The 24,975-nt window shown below is 38.6% G+C and overlaps 1 protein-coding gene across 1 annotated transcript in view; it reads right to left on the reverse strand.

Annotated features, from left to right (window-relative positions):
* Nucleotides 1-24,975, reverse strand: part of ELTD1 (EGF, latrophilin and seven transmembrane domain containing 1) — a 72,525-nt gene that overhangs the window by 28,557 nt on the left and 18,993 nt on the right. Inside the window, exon 3 of the mRNA XM_010006597.1 lies at nucleotides 4,865-5,017. Coding sequence (XP_010004899.1) covers nucleotides 4,865-5,017 — 153 coding nt within the window. The remainder of the gene's footprint in view (nucleotides 1-4,864; nucleotides 5,018-24,975) is intronic.

The raw sequence follows: 24,975 nt of genomic DNA on the forward strand, positions 1-24,975 counted from the left end.
CTAAATTAAAACTGGCATGACACTGAATTTGAGAAAGAACCTGGAAAAAAAGATCTGATTAACTGATTAGTGGAGAAGAATAGCTATCTGAATTGATAGGAGGACTTTATGCAGCCATATAGGTTTTAAGAACAGACAGAAAACAGATCTAGGTGGCTGGAAATGCACTACTAGCATATAGGAACCATTTTTGCACTCTTACTTTGATACACATTTTTTGGTAGTTTTCAAAAAGAAACACAACACAAACAAGCAATAATGTATGTGAAATAATGTTGCTAGAGACATGGAAATTGTGGAAGAATAATGTACTGCCTGTCTGTGGATATAACCAAGCAATGCAGAAGGATGTCTGAAAGAACAGGAAAGACCACCTTGGTGCTGTCTACTCATTCAGACATCATTTCTGGTAGCTTTGTGGAACATTCCTTATTAATGGTAAAAGAATCTCCATTTGAAAAACTGTTCAGACTCTGGCAGGGCACAGGAGGGAAGGAGAGATGGAGCTGGAAAAGCGTTCACCCTCTCCAGCACAACCACTTCTGCCCTGCAGAGTGAGCCACCAAGGAATCTCTATGTTTGAAGGGGTTGGCACAAGCACTGAAGTTTAAAATATGAAGTTATACTATAATTTTGTGAATTAGGGCAGTAGATTTTTCCCATATTTAAAGGCCCAAACTGCATTAATTATTATTTTTTTTCTCTCTTTAATGAGCTGAGTTTCGTATTATCTGTATTAGTACAGTTCCTGTGACCTCAGTATTCATAGTCATATCTGGCAAAAGTGAAGTACGGGGCAGGAGGGGTGGAAGTGTGATGTAGTTCTACACAGAGGCTACCTCATAATTAAATGCTGTTACTTAAAAACATAAGGCTAAAGTTCTTACTCTCAACATTTAAATAACCTCTCACACCAGTAAATTATAAAGCTCTTTTTGAAAGCACTGAGTGCCTGTCAGTGCCCTGTTGTGTGACTCTATGTAAGACACAAACTTTGAATGAATTGAAGTGGCAAGGGAGAAACCCACTACAATATTGTTTTTTTATAACAAGAACACAGATCAGCCTTATACCAAAGAATTCTTTGGCCTTGTCAGCTACATAGACAAGGACATGTACATCTTATGATAGTCAGCATGTAACACCATGCTAAAAAACCAACAGTTGCCTAGAACCTTTGCTAAAACCTAGAATGACTTCTTAAAAAAAAAATTGAACACTTTCCAGACTACCATTGCTTAGTATCAGATTTCCAGATGATTTACTGATGCAAGTGTTTCAAAATTATAATGATAATTTGTTTTTCATTAACTTAGTTTGATAAAGCATTTATTTGTTATCAGGCATTAATACAAATTACCCTTCTTCTTGTAATTATGTCAGATATTAAGTGTAATGAAGATTTTAATGAGAGGTCAAGATTATCCAGAACATTAGCAGAAACTCAAGCACCAAGGCACATCTCTGCCAACAGGATGCTTATTTAAAGTCTGATAGAGACACCCTGTTGAGTATATGCAAATAAACTTCCTGCAGTTGAGTTGTCCATATGGAATGAGTCCATATCACACCTATCTAGTTTACTGTTTCCTGAAGAAAAAAAAATAATCTCCTAGGTGACAAAATTAAAGGGCAATATGCCTGATCTTGCAAGGTACTAATCAGTTTCATATCCCTTTTAAATAATTGAGATTGTTAGGAGCAGCAACAATTTGTGACAGTTGCAAGAATGCTGCTTTTTAAGTTCCTTCTTTGAAACATGGTGTGCAGTAGCTGTAGGTTTTTGTTTCTTTATATTTTGTAGTTATTCCTTTTTAACTGAATATGCAATTGTTGGACCACACATGGACAACAGCTTGTCAGTGCTTTCAGTAATCAAATTTTACTGGAGCTCTCGGGCAAGGATTGCAAACGTCCTCCTTGATCTACTGTGGGAGCAGGGCTGGGTTGCCAAGGCCTATGTGAGCAGTCTTTACAGGCAACATTCCTGAGCAAAGGTTGAGGAACAGCAGCTTCTTAAATACAAGAGCATTTTCCATAGCCCTGCAAAAAGCCCTGGCCTTTTTGTAAATATTCAAAACAAATCCTGGAGCTGAACTTTGAAGCTTTTATAATAGCTTCGATCAGAAAAATAATACCACCACCACTTAGGCTAGTGTGAAAATAGATTTATAACCTTTTATTTTATTTCTGTGCTTTGTCCCTCCTCATTTACTGCAGCAGGCAAGGAAATTCCAATTAAATTAAAAGTACTGAGAACTGTTTTTATGTTCAGTCTTGCCAATTACTGGATTGTACCTACATCACTTTGATTCCTCACCAGTCATTCAAGACAGCTTGATGTCTACATTGTGCCTTCTGCTTATTAGTAGCTTGCAAGTGATTGAAAAGTCCAATTGCAAAGGACTAGATGTTCCCTCCCTGTGTCTCCATACTGTGGGAGGCAGCAGCACATACAAAGTAAAAATGAAAAAGCCTACGAATGGCACAGGTAAAAGAAAAATTAGCAATGCAGCATAATGCCACATCCCATCCACTGCCCAGCTCCCCTGTCACAGATAAGGATGCAATGGAGAATGGATGCTTTCCCAGGACAGTCTGAAGAAGCTGAGAAAAACCTAAAGAAAACTACTAGCACGTTCCTGGAAAAGGCAGAGTGGCATGGATATTGCTTTCATTTTACAGATGGCCATTTTCATGTTTTTACTCTGTTGACCAGGGTGAAAAAAATAGGTTTATATTTCACCTTTTTATCTGCAGCTGAATGTTCAATAAAATGTGAAGTCCAAGGAAAAAACCTGGCTTTTACACAGTAAATAGATTTTATTAGCTCACATTCGGGGCAGCAGAAAAATGTCATCTTCAGAAATATCACAGCTCTGCATTCCTCCTTTTTTCTTCTTCATTTCCTTTCTCCCTTCCTAATCCTCAGTTCCTTCTCTATCTGCATGCTTCATTGTAATTGCTTACCAATTCTGGATGTTTGTTACCTTTTTTCCTATCAGTGGGAACCTCACCAGATCACCATGACCTCTCAAATATGATGGATAGAGGCTTAGCAACTGCATCCACCAGCTCCCTCAGGACTAGTGGATGGACCCCATCAGGCTCCATAGACTTGTGCACTTGATGGCATCCATCTGACTATAAACAAATAAGCTGCATAATGGCATAGTCACCAAAACTCAACCACTGCATTTTTAAAGCTACTGCTATATCCATTATGCACATATATTAAAAAGAAATCTTAAGACTGCAGAACCTCGAAAAGCTTTGGGGGCCTATAAACTTGGGTAGAATGGATACTTGGTAGCCCTGTCCTTCAATTTGTACTAGATAACTTGCACTGTATTTTCAATTACAACTTTGGTGTTTGCTTCTGCTGTGTATACAGCCTGAATGCACTGTCAGCTGCTTGCATGCAAGTCACATGTACCATCTGTAGCACCAGATCCATCGGGTACAAAATACCGTATTATGGTTTTTCTAATAGATAAAGTACAAAATTAATTGTGGATCAAAAGGTTGTCTTTAGGACTCACTGCTTGGTACACTTGTTTAATGAGAAAAGGTGCCCACAGGTAATTATTTCAGTGTGAGTTTTGGAAGCTCTCAGCTCCTCCCATGTGGATTTGCAAAAAGGAGATGAAAAGTGGTAAACTAACCCTCAGTAAAGGATGAAAAAAGATCAGTCTACCCAGTAAAGAGAGCAAAATAATAAAAAAAAATATTAGCAACTTATGGTAAAAAGCTAAATACGACACAAGAACAGTCAGGGAAATAACTTTGAAGGCAAAACTTCTGAAGTTGAGGACATGTCATAACATAAAAATCAAAGCCTGGGCCAGAAATTGTGAGAATATTTACAGCTCAATGTGCTAATAGTCTCAGCCCCAGTTAATTTAAGAACAACTCATAGTGGCTGGATAAAGCAGAGCCCTTTTAAGATGGATGTGAGCAATGGGAAAGAAATGTTGATTAAATCACTGTCTGGCTTAATATGCAGCCATTCTGCTGATATTAAGAGCAGTAAGAAGAAAGGTTGTCAGCACTCACCACCTCACATGGGACATATCTAGAATGAGACAATCAGCATAAAGGGCAATAGATTTATTTATTTATTTTCCCATTTCCTGAGGACTGTTGCAAGATACAGAGAAAATTACCAGGAATTTGAAAAAAGATATATAGTTGCAGTTTTTCCATTCAAAGGAAATCCTAAAGGATTACATAGTTACTCAGAAATAACATTTTTGCAGAGACCTTTTCCTCTCCTGTAATCTTGAACATGTTCCATCTAGCCACTACAGAAACAGAGGCTGGTGATGGCATGGAAGGTAGGATAACTTCTGATCTTGCTCATTGCTTTTGATCAGACATGAAATACTAGCAAAAATATCCCAACCAAAGCCCACAAACAAAAGGAGAACAGTAGGTAAAATATATAGGGAATTTAGTCGGTGCTGAGTGACCTGAACACAGAATACCCTTGTCACTCTGCTTTGCTTTAAAAATATAACTATTTTGTTCACAGATCAGTGAAACAGGGGTATAATTAGTTGGATTGGGTATTTCTGTGTTACCTTAAGTATATATTTATTGTTTAAAAGAGTGACATGTGGATTAAAAATACTGTGAGTACAGTGAAGACTGAAGTGTTTATGAAAGCAATGGCAGCTGCCATTTTTAGGGAGAACTGCTTGAACTGGAATAATAAATCTATACCAGTCCAAACTGTGGGTATTTTATATCCTGACACCAAATTTCACAAATGTGAAAGCATTTTCCTAGATTTCTGTAATTAACAGCAGCAATAACAGAAGAATGACAACATAAAGCCAGCTGGCAGACATTAATAACTTACCCACACAGGAGGTTCCATCATTAGGTACAAAAGTTTGTTGACCATTGCTGGATTTGAAGCCAGGTGCACACATGCAGAAATAACTTCCCACCGTGTTTGTGCAATTGGCATGCTCTCCACAAGGCTGAGTAGCATTTTCACACTCATTATCATCTGTCAAGACATAAATTATGGAGAAATGTATTTGCATTTGCCAATTTAAGAAAACAGTAGAAGCTTAATTTGGCCTCCATTATTTTATTTATGTCAGTTTTGAATGCTGAGCCAGCACTCCTTGTGTTTGTCTATATAGTTTTTCCATTGTAAATAATGTAATCAGGTGTTCAGCAGCCTTCTTCTGCCCTCATCCTGCCTGAGTCAACAAATGAGAAAACCTGTGTGATACTGAAGTAAGTGGTTTAATTAGACATTTGTTTAGAATAAAGGATTAAGACAGCATTCTGACATGGTTTTATTTGAGACCATATTTTGCTACCCAAAAATCTACAGGTAAGCAGTCAGCCCAAAGATACATCTGAGAAATTAGAATAATAAAAAACAAAGCTCAAAAGCATATCAGGAAATCAGCCATTTCATTCACTAACAGCAAAGCAGGATCAATATAGCAAAACTGACAGATATTTTCTGACTTGAAGACCTCCTCAGCAGTTCTAAACAACAACCTTACAGAATTCGTCCTAATGACTGACGTGAATCTTCAAGTATATTGTTTTTTCTTATTTATCCCAAAGATCTTAAAAGACAGATGAATATGATTCACAGCTTGATCTTGACTTCTCAACAATTGCTGTGCAAGTCATCAGTTTAATACCTGTGAAATGACATGATCTATTTAACAGGACTGATCTCATGCCCTCAACGTACATGGAAAAGGAAAAAAGTAAATAAGTTTTAAGACTACTTCCTTTCTGCAGAGGCTCTCATGTGCTATAACTGTGAGCACGGAGATCCAGCTAGCTTGATCAAAGGTCAAATGAAGTAATAAACTTATGCTTTCAACTGTAGAGCTGATCTTCTGCAATGACTCAATAAATCTGTTTCCTCTCCAGTATCTTCCAAGGTCTCCATTGTCTATTAAACAATTTTCAGACTAAACTTGAAAAAAATTTCAAAAGCATCCTTATCCAGACACTCTGCTTATAAAGCTGAACTTAACACTCACAATACTGATAATTCAAAATAGCCATTCCATTAGCCATATTTCCAAACTGCCATTTCTCCCAAAGCACCCCAAAACTCCAAAACAAAACTATCAATGAAACTTTCACAAAGAGGACGACACTCTGAGTGGAGTTATCTATTTTCTACATTGTGAGAAAGGAAAAGAGTTAAAGGCTTTCTGAATTCTACTGGGATTTTGTTCTTGTTCTCAAGCAAAAGGTACTCATAACATGATGAATGACAGGAAAGAATTCTAACAGGGAGAGAAATAACAATTTATTGCAGAAGAGGAATGATTAAGAAGTGTGACAGGGAGAAGAAATATGATTTCAGAAAAGATGCCTAGGAATGAGTTTCAGAAAGGTGCTTCTGCTTCCTGATGGTCAGTGTTCTCATAAGGTGTTTACAGACATATGGTACAGATAAGTGAAGTGTCACGTAAGCCAGGGAAGTAGCAAGATTAAAGTGCACCAAGAGGTGTAGAAATACATTGCTGCAATATAACTTAATCACAACCCCTGGAATGATGTTGGAAAAGGACATTTTTTCAGATTTGAAGGCTGACGTGATTTTGAATGTTATTCAGTTGACTCAGAGATGCAAATATCAATTCAGAAGTGCAGCAGGGGAATTTGGGTCAAGAGTATCAAATGGATTACACTTATTATAACTGAAATTGAATGTAATTTAATGAGGAATCCAAGTATGAAAGTACTTTGCCAGCACACATAAACATTATTTATGCTGTAGCTTTGGTATTAACGAGAATAAAAAAGAGAAGGTGTATGATTTGATCTTGCTTAAAGAATGCCAAAGTAAAATAAAATTATTTTAAGTGAAATTATGATAGGGAGGAAAAAAAATGTGGTGTTAATCCAAGTTCAAAAGCTAAGTACGAGAATATACAAAATCTAGTTTGGCACATGGCATTGTGAAGACCAGGCCCCAGAACAGTTTACAGTTTAATCTTGGTACGAAGGTCCACTCCTTTGAATGCAATTTGTATGTGTCTGTGTGTTTGGTTCTTTTGCAATCCCAATTTGCTCCCACTTCCTGGCATTTCATGACAAAAAGAGGTGAACTACCCTATTCTTTGCCTCAGACTTTAGTAGTAGAACTGCTGGCTTCCTAGAAACCCAATCCCCTGAGCTAGAAAATGGGGAGGTGGGGCAGAAAAAGAACTTCATAATCCAAGAGGAAATGATCAGTGACCTGCTACACCACCTAAACATCTTCTCACAAGTAATCGGTGATAGAACAAGAGGAAATGGCCTCAAGCTGTGCCAGGGGAGGTTTAGACTAGGCATTAGGAAGAACTTTCTTACTGAAAGGGTGGCCAAACACTGGAACATGCTGCCCAGGGAGGTGGCTGAATCACCATCCGTAAATGCGTTTAAAAGTGGTCTAAATGTAGGCTTGGGAAGATGGCTCAGTGCTGGACTTGGTAGAGTAGGGTTAATGGTTGGAGTCGATAAACTTAAAGGTCTATTCTAACCTAAGTGATTCTATTATTTAAGTTGCCAAGTGAACTTGATCTTGGGAAAGTATTACAGACCCTAGAAAACAACAAGTATTGACTTTGAAAAGCTCATGGGATAATATTCATGGAATATGAGAAGCAGAAGACCACTGATCGCCGCAGGACTTCATTCAAAGTAGAAAAACAAAGCTGAGAAAAGAGAAGCTACATGCTAAATAAAAGAAATTTTCTTTTGGATTTGCATTTTAGGAGCTCAACTATAATCCTCAAAATCACCTTTTTTAGATGATCCAAAGAGTTTATAAGCAATATTAATGACTCATGCTGTCATCATCAATAACTTCTTTACAATTACGCCTAATTACCTCTACTGGATTAACGTTGGCTTTCCTCAATATTTAGGATGTCTGTTAGGGGTTTAATAGTGCTGATATTGCCACGGATAGCTTGCCTATTGAAACTTCTTGATAATCTGATAAATCTTTAGATCATTAGAAAAGAATGGCAGTAATTTACATTGCAAACATATATTTAAAGAGTTAAATTCATAAGGAGTTTTCACCATTTACATGGTCTAATGTAATACTGAGCAGACCATACTGGGGGATAGTTTACTGGACCACATACTACATCCATTGAGATTAATGGCATAAAAGTCACTGACATGAATTGGCCCATAGTGGTGCTTGCTATGGAAACTACTGGGTTAATGGGAAAGACAAGCGAGGAGGTATTTTCAAGAAAAAATATATATGAAACTAGATGCATTCAAATAATCTACCTAATTTCACACAAAATATTTTATAAGATCAACAATGACAGCAAAAATAACTTCGAGTTCTCTGAATAAACAGATATTTTTTTTCCCCAACAACAGCTCAATGTGAGGTCCAGGGGTTCCAAGTAATTTTCCAAATTTTACTTATTTTATAATATTGTTTGATTTGTGATTTAAAGGACACAGGGGAAAAAAAAAACCCAAACACAACAGGATCTATAGATGGAAAAATATTATAGGTTGTGGGTTTTTTTTGTGTGTTCTTATTTTCTTTGTTTTGTGGGTGGTTTTTTTGTTGTTGTTGTTGGGGGTATTTGAAAACAAAATTTTCTGTCTATACGGAAAGGATACTTTAAATGACAGCAAGCATATAATCCACCTGCTTTGTTGCTGTCTAATTTAATTATATCAAGTGCATTCATTGCTGGCACAGATATCCACTGAACACTACAGGCTGTGTTTCTGGAATGCACATTCCTTTAAAGATTTTTTTTCCAGTAACTGATGAAAAATTGAGAGACTTTTAGAAACAAGATTGACCAAATGACAAGGTTCATTATTGTGGCTAAACGGTAATACTGCACTCAAGTTTGTTTAATACACAAGACATTTGCTGAATAGCTGAACTGTCTTCAGAAATTTAGGGGGGGTGGGGAGCAAGTTGTTTTGTTAGGTTTTGCCTTTTTTTTTTTTTTTGCTTTAGATTGGGTTTGGGTGGTTTTTTTAAATTTATTTTTGTTTTCTACATGGCAGTTTTATGCTACTTGGGTAGCTCTGAAATCTTATAATTAAAAATCACAAATTAAGGAAGGTTATAAAGTGTATTCTAAAAACTTTGTGTTAAATAACCCAAAGATGGGTCTATATATATACATACATGAATATTGGTAGGATGCTTACATGATACAGGTGTAAAAATAAAACCAGTTTTCCATTTTCACCTTAAAAATGCAGCTACTATGTATTTTACTGTACATAAACATAATTATAGAGAGAATCAGCTACTAGCTGCCTGTAATCAGTTCTCTACTAGTCTCTTGAAAATGTATAAGGGACTTTAACAGTAAAAAAAATCTGAAAAGCTGATATACACCTTTCAAACTCAACTTGATTCAAGGATGGTAGTTCTGCATTAAAACAGCAAGTGTTCATTAATATGAGGACACCACTGGTTTAGGGTTGAGCAGCTGCACTCAGAAGTCTGGGCACTTATGGAAATCTTCCCCTGTCACAGAGGGCTACAAATCAGATCCAACATTTGAACAATCCCGCTTCTTCATGAGGTAACATTGTCAAATGTGTATGAATTTTGTTTAGCATTGATATATTTCTGTGTAAAGAACATTCTATTATTTTAGAAAAGGAAGAAAGATCTGTGGATTTTAGGGCCATGATGTAATTGGAAACTAGAGGAATCTGATAAGATTTTGGGAAAAAAAGGATAGAGGAAATTTCTTCTATTGTATTCCATATACTCCCTAACATGCAAGTTTTACTCTGTCCTATATCCTGTTTTAATACTGGGTGGTTATAAAATTAATGCAATTTGTTATTATTGTGACAAGCATGAGCAAATGCTTTGAATTATCAATTTTACATATACAATTGTTGTAATATTGTTTATATATTTTACATGAAACATTTAATGAGGGGAAATCTTATGGTAGTGGATTTATCAGATCAGCTTTGAAGGTCTTCCATTGTACTGCACACATCTCCATGATAGACTTTTCATATTATGTCATCACATCATCAAAGAGTTAGTTTTGGGGTGAAACTTGTCATATTTATTCAGAACCACAGAGAAGTATTTTTTTCTTTTTGGAAATTTTGAAGTTAAGCATTTCTCCTTTCATTTAAAGTAACAAACAAACACAATTGAAAATACTCAAATAAAAAAGAGTGATTTGTGCCTATTCAGTCCTCAAAAATCCACACAGAATGTGATTTTTGTAGAAGTGAAACTGTATTATAGAATATATTCTGGGCTGTCTGGCATTGAATTACACTGATATCAGTAAGGCAGGCTGATGACCTTTATTAAAAGATAATTGACCTGATTAAAAAACAAACAATGTTGAACTTGGAGTCTAGTCATTAGTGATAGCTAGCTAGTGGACTCCTGTGGTGGGATGGCCCATGGCTGAAGGAACTCCCTGCCTGGGAGCCCACCACATGGAAAACCTACCCTGGAACTGCACCGCCTGCAAACTCAGCTCTCGTATCCTGTAATCCCAGTTTTTCTGCAGAAGAGCTGGAATTCTCCAAGTCTGATATCAAAATCTGCCAGTTAGACCTACATCTCCCAAGGCTTTCTACTGGGGCCTTGCTACAGGCAGAGAATTTAGGGCTTTTTTCCCTCTGCTTGTATGGCAGGGGCCACAGTCCTAGCTCTCCACACACAGTAATCTATGCTGTGGCCAGGTACTTGGTGAGGTCTGACCTGGATACCCAGCCAGTCTGGCCAGAGACTCAACAGAATTCCCATAACAGCAGAAATCCAGCTGTTGCAGGTTGCTCTCTTGAGACCCTGACATTCCAGAGAAGGTTTCAATGAAATAAGAACTCTTGACCAGAGCTTGAGTTCACCCAAAGACACACCTGAACAAGCAGAGGCACAACAATGTGATGTTCATAAATCCTGTGAATGCTTGATGTTACCAAGAACCACCAGCATCTCATACTGAGGCCATTATTATATACTAACATACATTCACATTCTATTCAGTCCATTCCCCAGATGATATAAAAAGCAGCAATTAAAGCACCAACATTTAATTTCACCCCAATCCAGGCCTTTTGGAACCAAGGTTGGAAGCCTCTGGGGCATAGCTGTCTATCAGGAACAGCAGTGGCAGCACAGGGCTGGGGACCAGCATCTGACACAGTAGTCTGAGAAGTGGACAGCACTGGGTAGGAAGGAAACCCAGCCGGAGTGGCTGGGGAATACAATGATTCACTGCATCCGGCTGTTCTCTTTTGACAGCAGCCTCTGCTGCCAAAGCTGCTATGGAGCCCCTGAGGGAAACTAAAACTACCCTTCCCTAGTGCAACCCTCATGGGAGAGCAGTACTTGAAGTGCCTCACTTAACCCCTCAAAAGCAAGGAAATGAAAGGCTTCCTGTAAAACAAATTCCAGTGCTACTCACCCCGCTGTGCTTAGCTTGTCTGGAGGTCTCAGAACAGTGGGTGATCTTACATACATTACTTCTGTGCTGCAGGACTGTGTGTCTACAGCCATCACAGCCAGAGTTAAAAGCAGCGGTACCATTAACAACCTTGCTTTTCCTTCCTTGTGATGTGTTTCCATTAATGGTAATTTAACACAATTTGTTTATGATTCTCCAAAGATTCAGCATTCAAGTTTGGTCTAAATCAGCATGAAAGAGCAGATGCTTAAAAAATCCACTTGAGACTGCAGAACTGGGCTGGAAATCTCATTTAAATATGAATTGCTTTAATAATAGGCCTGATTCATCTTTGTCCTACACTGGGGCAGGTGACCATGCAGTTGTTGCATAGAAAAACTTGCCACTGCAAGCTCTCTCTTGCTAAGATTTTGTAACTTTCCATCTTCTTTCAAGAGCTTTCCACAATGCCTTCTTGGGATGTTTTTATAGCTTGGCAGGAGTTTAGCTGGTTTGAACTTGATGGCTCTGCAGCTAGCTGGACTCCTAGTTCAGCAAACAAGTATTTTCTCTCACATTTATCACAGATTATGTATATACATAGAGAAGACTTCTGATCAGCAGTTTTGTGTGTGGCTGAACTCAAGGGCCTCACAGTAAACAATTCCCTTAGTTCCAGTTTAGGAACAGGGCAGACCAGTCTAAAAGAAGAAAAGGCATGTTTCCACATATTCAACATGCACTCAGGTTGAGTTTCAGAGAACATACAAGGTTCAGAGAGGTTAATATATTATCTGAACTGCTTCTCTCATCTCTTACCAGTATTTTCAAAGATTACAAATTAAACATGAAAAACTTATTAAGTGCTAGTGATGAAATTGTAATTTGTTTAGCCACACAGAACAACCTATCTTTTCAACACTTCTGAAGTATCAAAAAAAGAGAAAAATCTCTAATTTGTGATCACTCATATGTGAAGAATAAGAGGGAGAAATATTTAAAGTACTTCACTGAAAACAAACCTAGAAAATCTTCTGCAGGAATTAGAGAATAAAAAGGATCAAGGTGCTCAAATTAGTGAAATAGAGGGAAAGGAGATAATAAATAGCTGTTGAGTGGCTCTGTCCCACCTTTTTCCCAACACTGCCTCACCTCCTCTCCTCCTATGGAGGACAGGGCAGCAGCAACAGGTCCCTACTGCTTCCCCTAGAGGAGACCTTAGAGCTGCACTGACCAGCACAGACTCAACAAGAAAACTTCAGAGCTGTGCAAAGAAGTGGGAATCTTCATCCAGGATGTCAAAATGCCAAATTAGTTACTCATGGTCTGGCTGACATTCCTTCCCTGCATGAATCACGAGGGGAAAATATGTGAGTGCTATGAAGATTCACCCCTTCTGTTAGAGGCAAAACTCTGAGCTGGTCAGGGACCCCCTGAGGAGGAGGTGAGCAGATCTTAGGGCACCTGTCAGGCATGTGGGTGAAGAGCACAACCCACATTGTGGCTTAGGCACAAGGAACTATGAGCTGCCACTCACTCTTCAGGGAAGCAGACCATAACCACCTTGCCCCTGGAGCTTTCCAGACTCCCCTTCTGCCTTCCTCCCAGGAAGGTGGCATTAATTCTCCAGCTGAGCACCTGGCCTAATGAGCTGCTAAAATGCAAAGCTACAGGAGAGAGACTGTAGCAGAGTAATTTCAGAGAGAGTAAAAAGGAAAAAATCCAGGAGGAAGGTGGTCTGCTAGAGCTCTTTAACTGGCTTTGGAAGGTGAGGAGTGACAACTGGATGACATCTCTGGAAAACTGGGTTATAGACAGTGAACAGGAGGGGTTAAAAGAGTAATCCCATTTTCCATTCCAGACACATACAGCTCCTGGTTAGCCATACTGCGAACTCCAACAACCCAAGGCTCCCATCAGACAGGATGTGAATAAGCAACACGTCACCACTCAAATCTAAACATTTTGGTCCCAAGCAAGAGATAAAACAGAAAGAAAACAGCTTAGCAAACAGTTTGATTAAGGGGGAAGAAAAACTTCCAGGCAGCACTTTCCTGAGTTTCAAAACAGAAAAAAGAAAGATATTTATTCAGCAAACGCAGCCAGGAAATGCATCACCAATGTACAGCTTATGTTTGGAAACCACTGTGGCGCCATCACGCTATGGGTAAACAAGAGGTGAAAAAAAGGGATAAGTGAGAGACAAAACAGCTTGGATGAGGCAGGGGAACACTAAGCATTATCTGATGAGCTTTATCAAACTCGCAACAAGCACACAGCAAAGGCTGTGATAAGAAATACCGCTGTTTTCTTTCAGGATATAGACTTATCCTTCAGTCACACGGGACTGTCATTTCGTTTGGGGTGGTTCATATTATACATTTGGGAGGCTGAAATTAAGAACCGATTGCTGAATGCTTCCCTGGGCAGACCGACATACTTAAAATGAAGGGCAAGATCAGGTTCATCTCTAACTAATCCTGAAGAAGGCTTTCCCCCAGCTGACCTCCTCTGCCACTCCTGGTGGCAGGCTCTGAAACAGCAAAATTGTTTCAGCATTTACTTCCAAGTGAACAGACCAACATGCTTATGTTTGGTTTAAGTGTGTGAAAAGGCTGTTTCTATAATAGGGCCTGACCTCAAACTTACTAAAGTCCAAGGAGTGGCTCCTACTTCCCTGCATCTTTGCTTCTATTGCAGCAAAGGGGCAACATCTGCCAAGAGCAGAAGTCAAGTATGAAGACCACATTGTCCTTCCCTCACCCCACACAGATCTAATTACCGAAACCCAACTTCAACATCCTGGCAGGCTCACTGTGTCAAGCTGACTACTTGAGGATCAGACAGAACGTAATTGAGACATATCATCAGTTTCTTGGTTTGTTGCCTTCAAAACCACAGAATTAAAGCAAGACGAAGTACAGCTGAATGGGAATACATTGAATTTGAACTGCCAGCAGTATACAGGTGTTCATGTTTTTCTGAGTGCTAGCAGCAGAAGGGTTTTAGAAACTTTCCTGTTACTAAATTACATCAGGATCATTCCTCCCTTCACTTTTGTTACTAACTTGCTTGTTTTCACTGCAAGTCACCCTTTAACTAAAAAGTAAAACAGCATGTGCAATATCTGAATATTTTTGCTGAAAGACAAGTAAAAAGAGATTAAAGCACATCACTTACTGAGAGGTATTTCCCAGTAGATAACTGTCAACCTTGCAGAACTGATTGGGCACCCAGATAGAAGTTCTGTTTCAGAACTACAAATAGAGCTGTATTTAATTTTAAATAGAACAAAACTCCAATCTATAGCCAGAGAATATCTACATTGTAATTTATCATAGACTTCCCATTGCATTTTCCACATATCATAATGCTGACAGATTCAGCATCATGAAAGTAGATGCATCAGAATGTGAGGCTGAAATCTTGACTGCATTATATAAACTGAATAAAGGTTTAAATAAATAAATGCCATGATTTCTGCTGTGTACACATATTCCTCCAATACTCCAGTAGCCACTGTATAATAGCATTCAGGAAAATAAGAATGAAAGTTATCATTCACCTCCTAATGCACCTGATTCTTATTTCCAACACTCATTTCTGAGAGCTCTGTTTGCAGAAAATACATAAACTCAGTGCCACATTCTAGTATTTGTCTAAATCCAAACTTCCTTTTGCATATTACAGCAGAAACTTTAAACTGTCCTCTTGAAGCGGAAAGAATTCCCCAGTAGCTACAAAGAGATTGCACATGATCATGCACCAAATCTTGGGATCCATCTGAACTGCTTCCAACAGTTGTAGGTAAGAAAGGCAGTATAACCATATTGGGATTACTCTGCCTATATCTAACCCCTAACAAATACTGGATGGATGTCCCCTATGGCCAGTTACACAAGGGCCATCACTCAGAGGTCTTGATCTCTCTGGCTTCTTCAACCATGCCCCATCTAACTGCAAGTGAAATGCACGGCTGGAACTCAGGATGAACATGAGGTCTTCCACCTCACATGACCAGACCATGTTCCTGGCCCTGGGGAGATAAACTTTGCCAGTTTACATTTACTACTTTAGCAGCATTTTTGAAAGGGAAAACTGAAATTTAGCTTTTTGCTAAATCACGATATAACGTGATGTAGAGCTTTAGTAAGAAGTGTCTATTTACATAACTAGGACTGATCTATATGTAGCAAGCACAACTGGGTTTTATCAGTGTTTAAATAGAAATTCCTTTTTTGCTTTTGACTCTGCTACTTAAAAATAGGTGCTACATTACGAAGTGCAGGTGTCATTGCACTATATTATCTTAAATACATTTTGTGCTTTGAAAAAATAGTTTGCTGTAAGATCCCTGAAACAGTATTAAAAACATTTCTTGCTTTTATCTTTGAGATCTGTGTTAGGTTCCATTTTGGATTTAAAAAGCAGAATACAATAAATAATGTGGTAAAATTGCTTTCAAAGAAGTAATAGCTCAAATGACATGGAAGGCCACAAAACAGCAACTACAGGAGAAGGGGTTTTTTTTGTTCGTTTGTTGTTGTTTGTTTTTTCCATTGTGGAACAGTATTCATTGATTTCAGAAACCAGAGGCTAATTACACTCTGAGTGGACCGAGTACTTTCAGGAGTCTAGTCTGGGCACCAGAGACATTGAGTTCATTATGTACTTTTGTCAAATCCAAGTTAGAGTACTCAAGACAAGAGTAGCTTGTTGAAATTTGATTGCCAGTATTATTCAGAACATTAGATGAGGCAACGTAATGCTAGTCTATGAGATGCATGGGCATTGCTCTAAGTTAATATTAAGGTTAGGTCATTAGAAGATAACAACAATTAAAAAAAAAAGAATCTTTTCTAAAATCAATACTGTTTCATTCTTGTAAAAAATTACATGTGAACCAATCCTTTATTTTGGCCAAGAATCCAGATGTCTAAGGCCTCCTGAGAGCCCTGCCTTGCTCTGAGATGTCCTGATATCTGTGGAGGTTTCACTCACCACTTGGGTGTAAAACCTTTCCTCTCCTATCTCCACTGCATCTTCCCAGGATTTTATTTTCCCTTTTCTCTTGTTTCATTCTTGTAAAAAATTACATGTGAACTAAACCTTTTCTACAGGGGGAAACATAGCTTTCATGTGGCTTGGTGACTGTGCTTTTTATATTACCTCTATTTGTAAGTTATCCTGTTTAAATGCTCTGAAATTCAATAGCTTCACTACTGGATAACAGACTAATTCACAAAAGGAAATAATTTCAATCTTTAACTGAGAAAAGCCATTAATTACTGGAAAGTATCCAGCCTCCAAACCTGAAGATATCAAATACAGTCTGGCAAGGAGGAGACAATTAGACTGAGGAATTCTACCCAGAGGGAAAACATGCCAGCATTACTTCAGCTAGACTAATGACTTTAACAATAACCACTGAAGTATTTCCAGCTACTGTCAATGTTGTAAGTATTTGACTCCATGGTGAAAATATCTTGACTTCTGATAGTCATATTTTCAGAGACTGACCCCAGCAGTTAATTTCTAATAACAAAAGTCACAAAAACGTAAGAGGGTTTGGTCCACCCTTTTCTTCTGATGTGAATTAAAGCTAAACATACTGATGCAAGTGGAATTAGAATTTAAACACTCAGGAGAAGTTAGGTCTGTGGTACTGCTCAGGCTCAGTTAAAAGGCTGCAGATTTCTGAGCACAATCATTTTCCCATATAATAGCCAACTATCAATCTAATGGAATTTGCTCATTTGAAAATATACAGCCCTTCTCCTTTCTGGAGGAACTTCTTCTAAAAAACAGACTGCTCTAAAGGCCAGCTTTCCTCTTTCATCTCTCCCTCCTGAGCCATACCATCTTTGAAGTGATGAAGTCTGTGGTCCCTTCATGCCAAATGGACTTGATAGAAAGGAAAGTCCAGAAAGTACTAAGGCATCTCCTTAACTCCCCATCAAATGACATAACAATCTGAATCAGTTCCCTTACCAAACTTTGAATGTAAGGACAGTGTATAGCATCCTAATTCAAGCTAAAGTGACGTTTATCTTGCCAGCTACAGCAACAACTCTGCTCTTCAATATTTATCACATACTAGGTTGAAATATTGTTCATTTGTAATCACTGTTGTCTACATAACTTGCTAATTTTTGAGTGTTTATTCTTAGATACAGGGGCTAAGGACTTCATTATTCCAAAGACACAAAACATACTTGGTAGAAAGAAACATAAGAGTTCCATTAAAAGAATATCTACAGATTGGTCAAAAGTAATACTTGTAACAGGGAATAATTTTGAAACATGGCACAAGTCAGAACTGCAAACACTTTCAAGTTTGCCTACTCTAATGGAACCTGCCACATAAAGTAGTATTATTTGCCTTTTATGCCTGGAAGTACTGACAAGCAGGAGGGTGTAGATATGTTGTATAAATGCTATGTCAACTGAGGCTATGCCTGTATGCCACAGTGGAAGGCTGCATGGAGCTCAGGCCATGCAGCAAGCAGTGATGGTCCATCAGTGCTGCCCTGCATCCAGGCTAATTAGCCCTTTGAACACAGTCTCTATTAGCCTGGACACAGCACTGGACTGTGCTGCAGTCACACTGCTTGCTACTGCTCAGCTTGGTTTATCCAGTACTGCACTGTGTCAGCTGAGCAGACACTTGGAGACCAAGTCCCATTTAAAAACCAGAGAAAACACTGCTGCTGCCGATTAAAGTGAGGGGTATAATTTACATACTAAGAAGGCAGAAGCCACAGGAAAGGAGGACTGTCATAAGGTACTGGATAAAGGCATGTAAAATATAAGATTTCCACAAACTGCCATGCTGGGGGTCTCTGACATGACACACCAGGGAGGGAGGGATGCAAAATAGAAACCTTCAGTACTGTTTTTGTAAGTATTACTCAGCTGCAAAGTTCTCAGCTGGAAATTAAAACAAATAAACAAATTCATTTCCCAAGTAAATAACTCAAAACAGAAAGTAGCCTTTCTTCATTTACTGAAATAAATCTCTCAAAGTAAGTGCCTAAATCTAAGTTCAAGCAAACATACTCAAGATAACCATCTTGATTATCAAATAAACTGAACGTGCAGAAGCATTGGGTAGGTTTCTACAGCATGTTAATACCCATGAAAATTGGAGCATTTACTAGGTATGTGGAGAAGCACTGAAAACAACACACTGGTTTAGCAAAAAGCAATGGTAAAGACTGTTACTTTATTTTTAAACCAGGAAAACTGTTGCATCATGTATCAAATGTTTTGGTCATTAAAAAAAAAAAAAAAAAAAAGTCATCACCTTTTGTCCTCTGCCCCTGTCTCTGTGATGTACCAGCACAGGCAGTTCTATAGGATATCCTTAGTTTTACTCCAAAAGTCCCAGGTCAGTCAAGATACTGAATATCCTACAATAGTTTGCTGGGAAAGGTTTTCTGTGCTGAGACTAAACTTTTAATTTTTTTTTCCCCAGTCAAGTGGAGTAGGTTTACATCTCAAAACTAAATGCAGACTAAGCACAGAGAAAAAGAGTGTTTAAGACACTTCAAATGTTCAAGCTGTTAAGTATGAAAATACTGGATTATAGCTTACATTTTTACTCCAGCTGCCTTGGCTCCAGATCAGGCACCATAAAGTCAACCTTCAAGATGTCCTCTAGAGGCCCAGTGAAAGATCTGGGATAAGGGAGAGCTGAAGTAATGGAAAAGGGCATGTTGGGGCTGGGACAGCAGTACACACTGTTGCAAAAAGGGTAATGTTATGCTTTGAAAAGGTTGACATTTTACAGAGGGCTGACTGTTTTTCAGATGAGGGCTTTACCAGTCCTCAAATCCACCCAGGAAGTTGAACATCTGTTACATCTGTTATAGGCAAGTGGCGGAGTCAACGTACAAGTTAAGGCCCACGAAAGAAGGAAAAATTGTTTTTGAAGCAGGTCCACTTTTAGACCATTAAACTGCAAGATAATTACGAGCTTCTTGAGGAAGAAAAATTTCTTTAGAACATTATTTGGTGCCTGTTTCAGAATAACACAACAATATAGCCTTTGGCTATGTTTAAACATACCCTACTTTGACAAGCCACTGAAGTCTTTAAAGTCTTCTCATCTTCATAGCAGACAGTACTTTGATCTCAATGCCAGAAAAGGTCAACACAAGAACTTCAGAATTAGACTTGTTTACATCCAACAGACAATACAAATAAATGATTGTGGCAAGGACATCCCAGGCAGATTAAATGAGTTCTACTTAAAATGTTTTTGCCAACCATTGTGCAAGCGATGTCATCCTCAAATCCAATGAAATTCACTTATTGAAGTACTTTCCCCCTCAAACCGTTTCATCAATCACAGCCCAGAAGGCCTCTGTCACAGGATAATTGCAGCTTGGCGTACCAACAAAGAGCATCCAAATGTCCTCAGCTTTCTTGTCTATACAACGGGCTGGGTTGACAGACATTTTATTAGCTGAGATATTGTTACCCCCCCCCCATCAGATAAAATAGTGAGTTTTGTTTCTTTGATGTTTTCTGTCACCACAGCAGAGCTGTCATTTTCAAATGCATGTATAAAGAACAACTGCAGTGGAGCTCATGTTCCTTCACAATAACACTGCCTACAAACATCTCACAGGAAGAGGCAAGGGGTGCACTAATTGCACTTCATCAGAAAGAGATGTGAAGAGCAAATGGAATTTCTGTTGCAGTTATTTCTAATTGAGGCATAATCGTGGAGTCATCTCTGATCTATATTTGTTTCCTTGAGGAAGAAAAGATGACTGGAGAATGAATTCCCTCTGAATGGACAGCCAATTGAGAAGCCACCCAGAAATTATTTCAACCATCCCTGTTCTCCTGCCTCCACATGCAGTATAATCAATTCACAGAATATTTAGTGGATTAAAATAACATTTGGGTAACTGCTTATATTTAACTCTTCTCCACAATAACTACAACTATTACAGCACTCAGAAATATGTATCTTACTTCCACATGCTTGGTTAGATCATGCAGACTTTGAAGGCTAACAAAAAACCTGTCATGCAGTATGCAAACCCATTTAATTTTCTATTTAAATCCTTCCTGACAGAATTCTCTTAAATTTCAAAACAGCAAGCCTGTTTAACCAAACTCTGAAAGTGGAAAAGCCTGCTTGTCGACACCAGAGTTATCTCACTGTACTATCACTGGTCAATAATTATATAAAGTGCTGTAGACACAATTTAATAATCTAACATCTGCCAGCTGCTACTGAACACTTCCCATCTAGACTAAGCACAGGGAAGGGCTGTAGACTCTCCAGTGGACTTCACGACAAATACTGGCCACATCTTTTATGTAAGCTGTACTCTAGCACACCTATTTCTGCCGACGGATGCTGTTGGGATGATAATGAGAACAGTACAATTAGAAGTCATTGGCCCAGCAGGAACATCTCATCTTTGGTGGCTAGTCTAGCAAGAGGTTGCCCCTGATAATAAAAAGCAAAACACAAGTGTAAATTGTTCTAATCCCGGCATCTCTGTTGACTTTCATAGATCTACATGTACAATATGCCTCTAGAAAGTCAAGTGGCATTTTCATTGGTGCTGTATCCAACAGCCCTGAACATAACAAATGCCCTCGCTCAACTCCCTCTCTCCTCCCAGAAATTTCCAGACAAAAAAAGACAGGTTCTGCCACATTTTTCCAGTTCTGTGTTGCTCTCTCTCTTCTCTTGGAAGGCAGATCAGGTTCATTCCTTTACCCAGAAGTCTCCTTTCCTGATTTTTTGCCTCCAGCTCTGCTCCTGAAGCCACCTCCACAGCTGGAAGTTGTGAGCTGGATGCACCCTTGAAGATGTGACCTTGAGAGACTTACAGGTTTCAATTTCATTTATTGACCTTGCTATAGACTGTGGGTGGAAGCCTGGGGAATCACTTAACCTGCCTTTCTCTCAGATACCCATCTACAAAATCCTTTCTTCTACCTTGTCTGTTTTGATTTAAGCAAAACAGACCCAGACTCTTAGAGGTCACATGTGCTTCGATAGCAAAGTGAACTCATTTGGCACTTTGATCTTGTTTGGGTAAGCATAAACCAAATAAAGAATCCTAAGAAATTAAACAAACTGAAACTTCCTTTCAAGCACTGCTCCCCAGAATGTTTTTATGTTGAATGAAAGATGGTAGAAGAATAAATTGCATAGTTAGAGAGGTACCTTGTTTCCCCACTAACAAGCAGAGCTAAAAAGGAAAATCTGTCATGGATTCAGGTGGTTGGAAGACTTAACCTGGAGTATCCTTTGATATCACAGAGAAGTTACACATTGCACATACTTGTTCCTAAGCCCTGTGCTATTCCCACTGCTGACCACTGTAGGTGGTCTGGAGACACAGAGGGTAGGTAGGTACTCCAGCCCAGCCAGCAGGTGCCCTCCTTGCAGTAAGCAAGAAGATGAGACCTGTTCCTACAGCATAGTCTGTTCTCCCGTGGAAAAAAAAAATAAAAATCTAGCATTAAATTTAAAGCATCAATGGGCACTTCAAGACTACAGTGCTCAGTGTTTCAGAAATGCCTTCAGTATGTGAAGTGAATACTTTTACAAAATTCAATATATTTTAATTAAAGCTTTAACTTCTGAAGTCACATTAACAACTCTAATACTCAAAGCTTTTACAGGACAAACCAAAACCAAATATAAAACTCTTAGCAACAGAAAATATCTATTTTAAATGAAAGAAAAACACATATTTTCATGTTTCCAGTTTTGTGGTTTGCAGGGTACATGCATACATGTGATCTGATTCACAGATCTATAAGTTGACAACTGAACTGCTGCAAATCCAGTTGTCCCACCACTTTGCTCATAAAGATCCTTGATTTTCCAATTTTTCATACACACTCTGCATATGCCACATATCAGACCCCTTGAAAATTAGTAAATTATTAAGGATTATATAATTATGCTACCTAAGTTTGTTACACATTTTAAAAATCCTCCTCACAAGAATGTGACAGATGATAAACTAACAATAAAGAGAATAAAGACTAGCAAATAGTTGTTGGAAAGTCAAGGGCAGATAATGATTCGTTTCATTAACTGGACATATTTCTTCAAACTGCTACTGCCACACTTCAGGCTTACAGCTCTGACCAACACCTACTGACAGACTTCACTCATGCCTACCTGCTTCACAAAGAAAGCAACTATGTAAGGGTCCCATCTTGCTGTCTGCATTCAAAAACATGGAAGCACTTACCCTTGCCTGCTTTTCTTCCTTCTGCTGCTCATTGCCATGATATCTGCCCCTATCCTGAAGCAGACTGTCAACAGAAATCTCAGGGCTGCTTTCACTTTCTTCCCTTTTAATAGCTAGTTCAAGAAAGAGGTAATAAATTGGCATCTGGAGTATTGGGGCCCAGGAAACTAGTCAGCTGCAAGGGAAATCTGGTGTGTGTCAGGTGTGGTGAGTTGTGGGAAAAAATTAGAAACTTTCACAAACAAATTGCAAGCGTCAGAATTATAGCACAGGGATGAAAGGGGCTCTTCAATGAACAGAGTGGTCCTTGGTCACTTATAAAGGATTATTCAATTATCTAATAGTTAAACCTTTAGATAATGAAATGTTTTTTTAAAAGGAGGAGGGGAAAAACCAGCAACAGGGACTTTGCTTGAGCAGATGTAAAACTGACACATCTGCCTCCCTTGATATTAACAAATTGGCTCTTTCAATATGTTTCATTTGTTCTCCTGCCAATTGCTGATCTCTTGTCAATTTACTCTCAAACTTGGAAGAAAATGAAATGGTTTGATGACATACTGGTTTCTGCATTTTATCTTTGAAATGCAAAACACATATTTCAGTAATCTTAGAAATGTTTCACATCTTTGAAATCTTTGAGAGTGTAAGATGTGGGGCCTGATCCCCATCTGAAACATAAGGGCATAACTCCATCTAGCTAAATTAAGTAAAGCAGTTTATCACAGATGGTGATCTTGTCCATAGTTTTTCCACAGAACATGTCATACACTTATTTAGGATTATGCAGTGTGAAAGGCAGTGTATGCTCCCTGTATGCTTCAGGCATGCTTGAAAATACCTATACTAGATCGTTGCCTAAAAATGCTTCATAATAACCTTAAATACTCAGAATGAAATGACAGAACTGTCATCACAGCAAATCACACAAGGAAAAATGATAGCAGCATTAACTGCATCAGCCACTTGCTCTATGAAGGTTATTAAAATGATGGAAACAGTATGATGGCTAGGGCTTACAAGCAGGCTAAAACCACAGCAGGTCCAATATCCCATGCTACAAGTAGTAATTTATATGCCTATAATTTATACTAAACTATAATTTATATAACATTTATCAAAATACCAGCTAGAAAAGACTGGCTACTGAGTGAGGTACTCTTGTGCTTTGCTCTGTGGCTGCTTCTTTAGTCACAACTTGAAAAACTGATTTTGGCACTAAAAGCAGGACTTTGACAAATGCCTGTATTGTGCTCCTTGATATACTTGGGACCTCCTTGACCCTGCCAGCAATGGGTATCCCAGTCTATTTTTTAGTGATGCCTCAGTTTCACTGGGAACTCTTTGCCAAGGGGATAGGAATCAATAAACATATGCCTAATACACATATGGGAACATATCCTGTTCTCAACACAGGTGCAGCCATTTTTATTCAAACACAGGAAAAGGAAAAAGAGAAAGAGAAGGTAGTGGCAATGTCCTTCATTGCAGTGCTTTAGTTTGCATGAGCTTAAAGGCAGCCCAAAAGAGTCGAACAGTCCTAAACAAATCTGCTCTCCTTTCGGACCTGAAAAGCACCCTAATCACCCAGCTGCAGGCAGTAGGTGAACAGAAATGCACCTCATCCTTCCTACTGAAGCTACTCCAGTTGGCAAAAGAAATTCAATCACCCCAATCCCATGAACACAACTTTCCAGCTGGGCTGGTAGCGTTTTCATGCAGGAGTCTTGATTTCAGGTTCCTGCCCCAGGGATGCCTAATGTATTTTATCCAAGAATTGTTTAAAGTAAAATAATCTGTCATATAAATGAATGGAAAGGGTCTCATTTTTAGAGCCACTGCCACTATGGATGGGCAATATAGATGAAAGTGCTTACATTTAGGCATTCTTGACTGAGAACAATGGCTTCCCTCTCTTTATGCTAAGTTTACCCATCTGTAAAGCAGACACATTACAGTTTACCTAACTCAGAGAAATGGGATAATACAACTTTGGCAAAAGAAAGGCTCCATCACATTGCTTTACTAGACATAAAAATGTAATATGAATATATGATTTTCAATCAACATTAAGATAGTGTAGACTCCAGGACATTTCTGATATTGCTTTGGCTGGATAATGTAATTCATTTTCCAACAGGTCTCTTGCTGTGCTTGATATTCCACAGGGCCAGCCTATGTTACAAGACGTACACAGCTCATCTGCTGAGAAATCATAAACTATCCTTCATTATTTTTTCTCATGAGAGCATTATTGCAATCGGTGCAATCCTGAAGTATGGGTTGGATCCTGGGATTGCATAGCCATGATGACAAACCCC

Source organism: Chaetura pelagica, unplaced genomic scaffold (assembly GCF_000747805.2).
Source record: "Chaetura pelagica isolate M959 unplaced genomic scaffold, ChaPel_1.0 scaffold69, whole genome shotgun sequence".
Lineage (NCBI taxonomy): Eukaryota > Metazoa > Chordata > Aves > Apodiformes > Apodidae > Chaetura > Chaetura pelagica.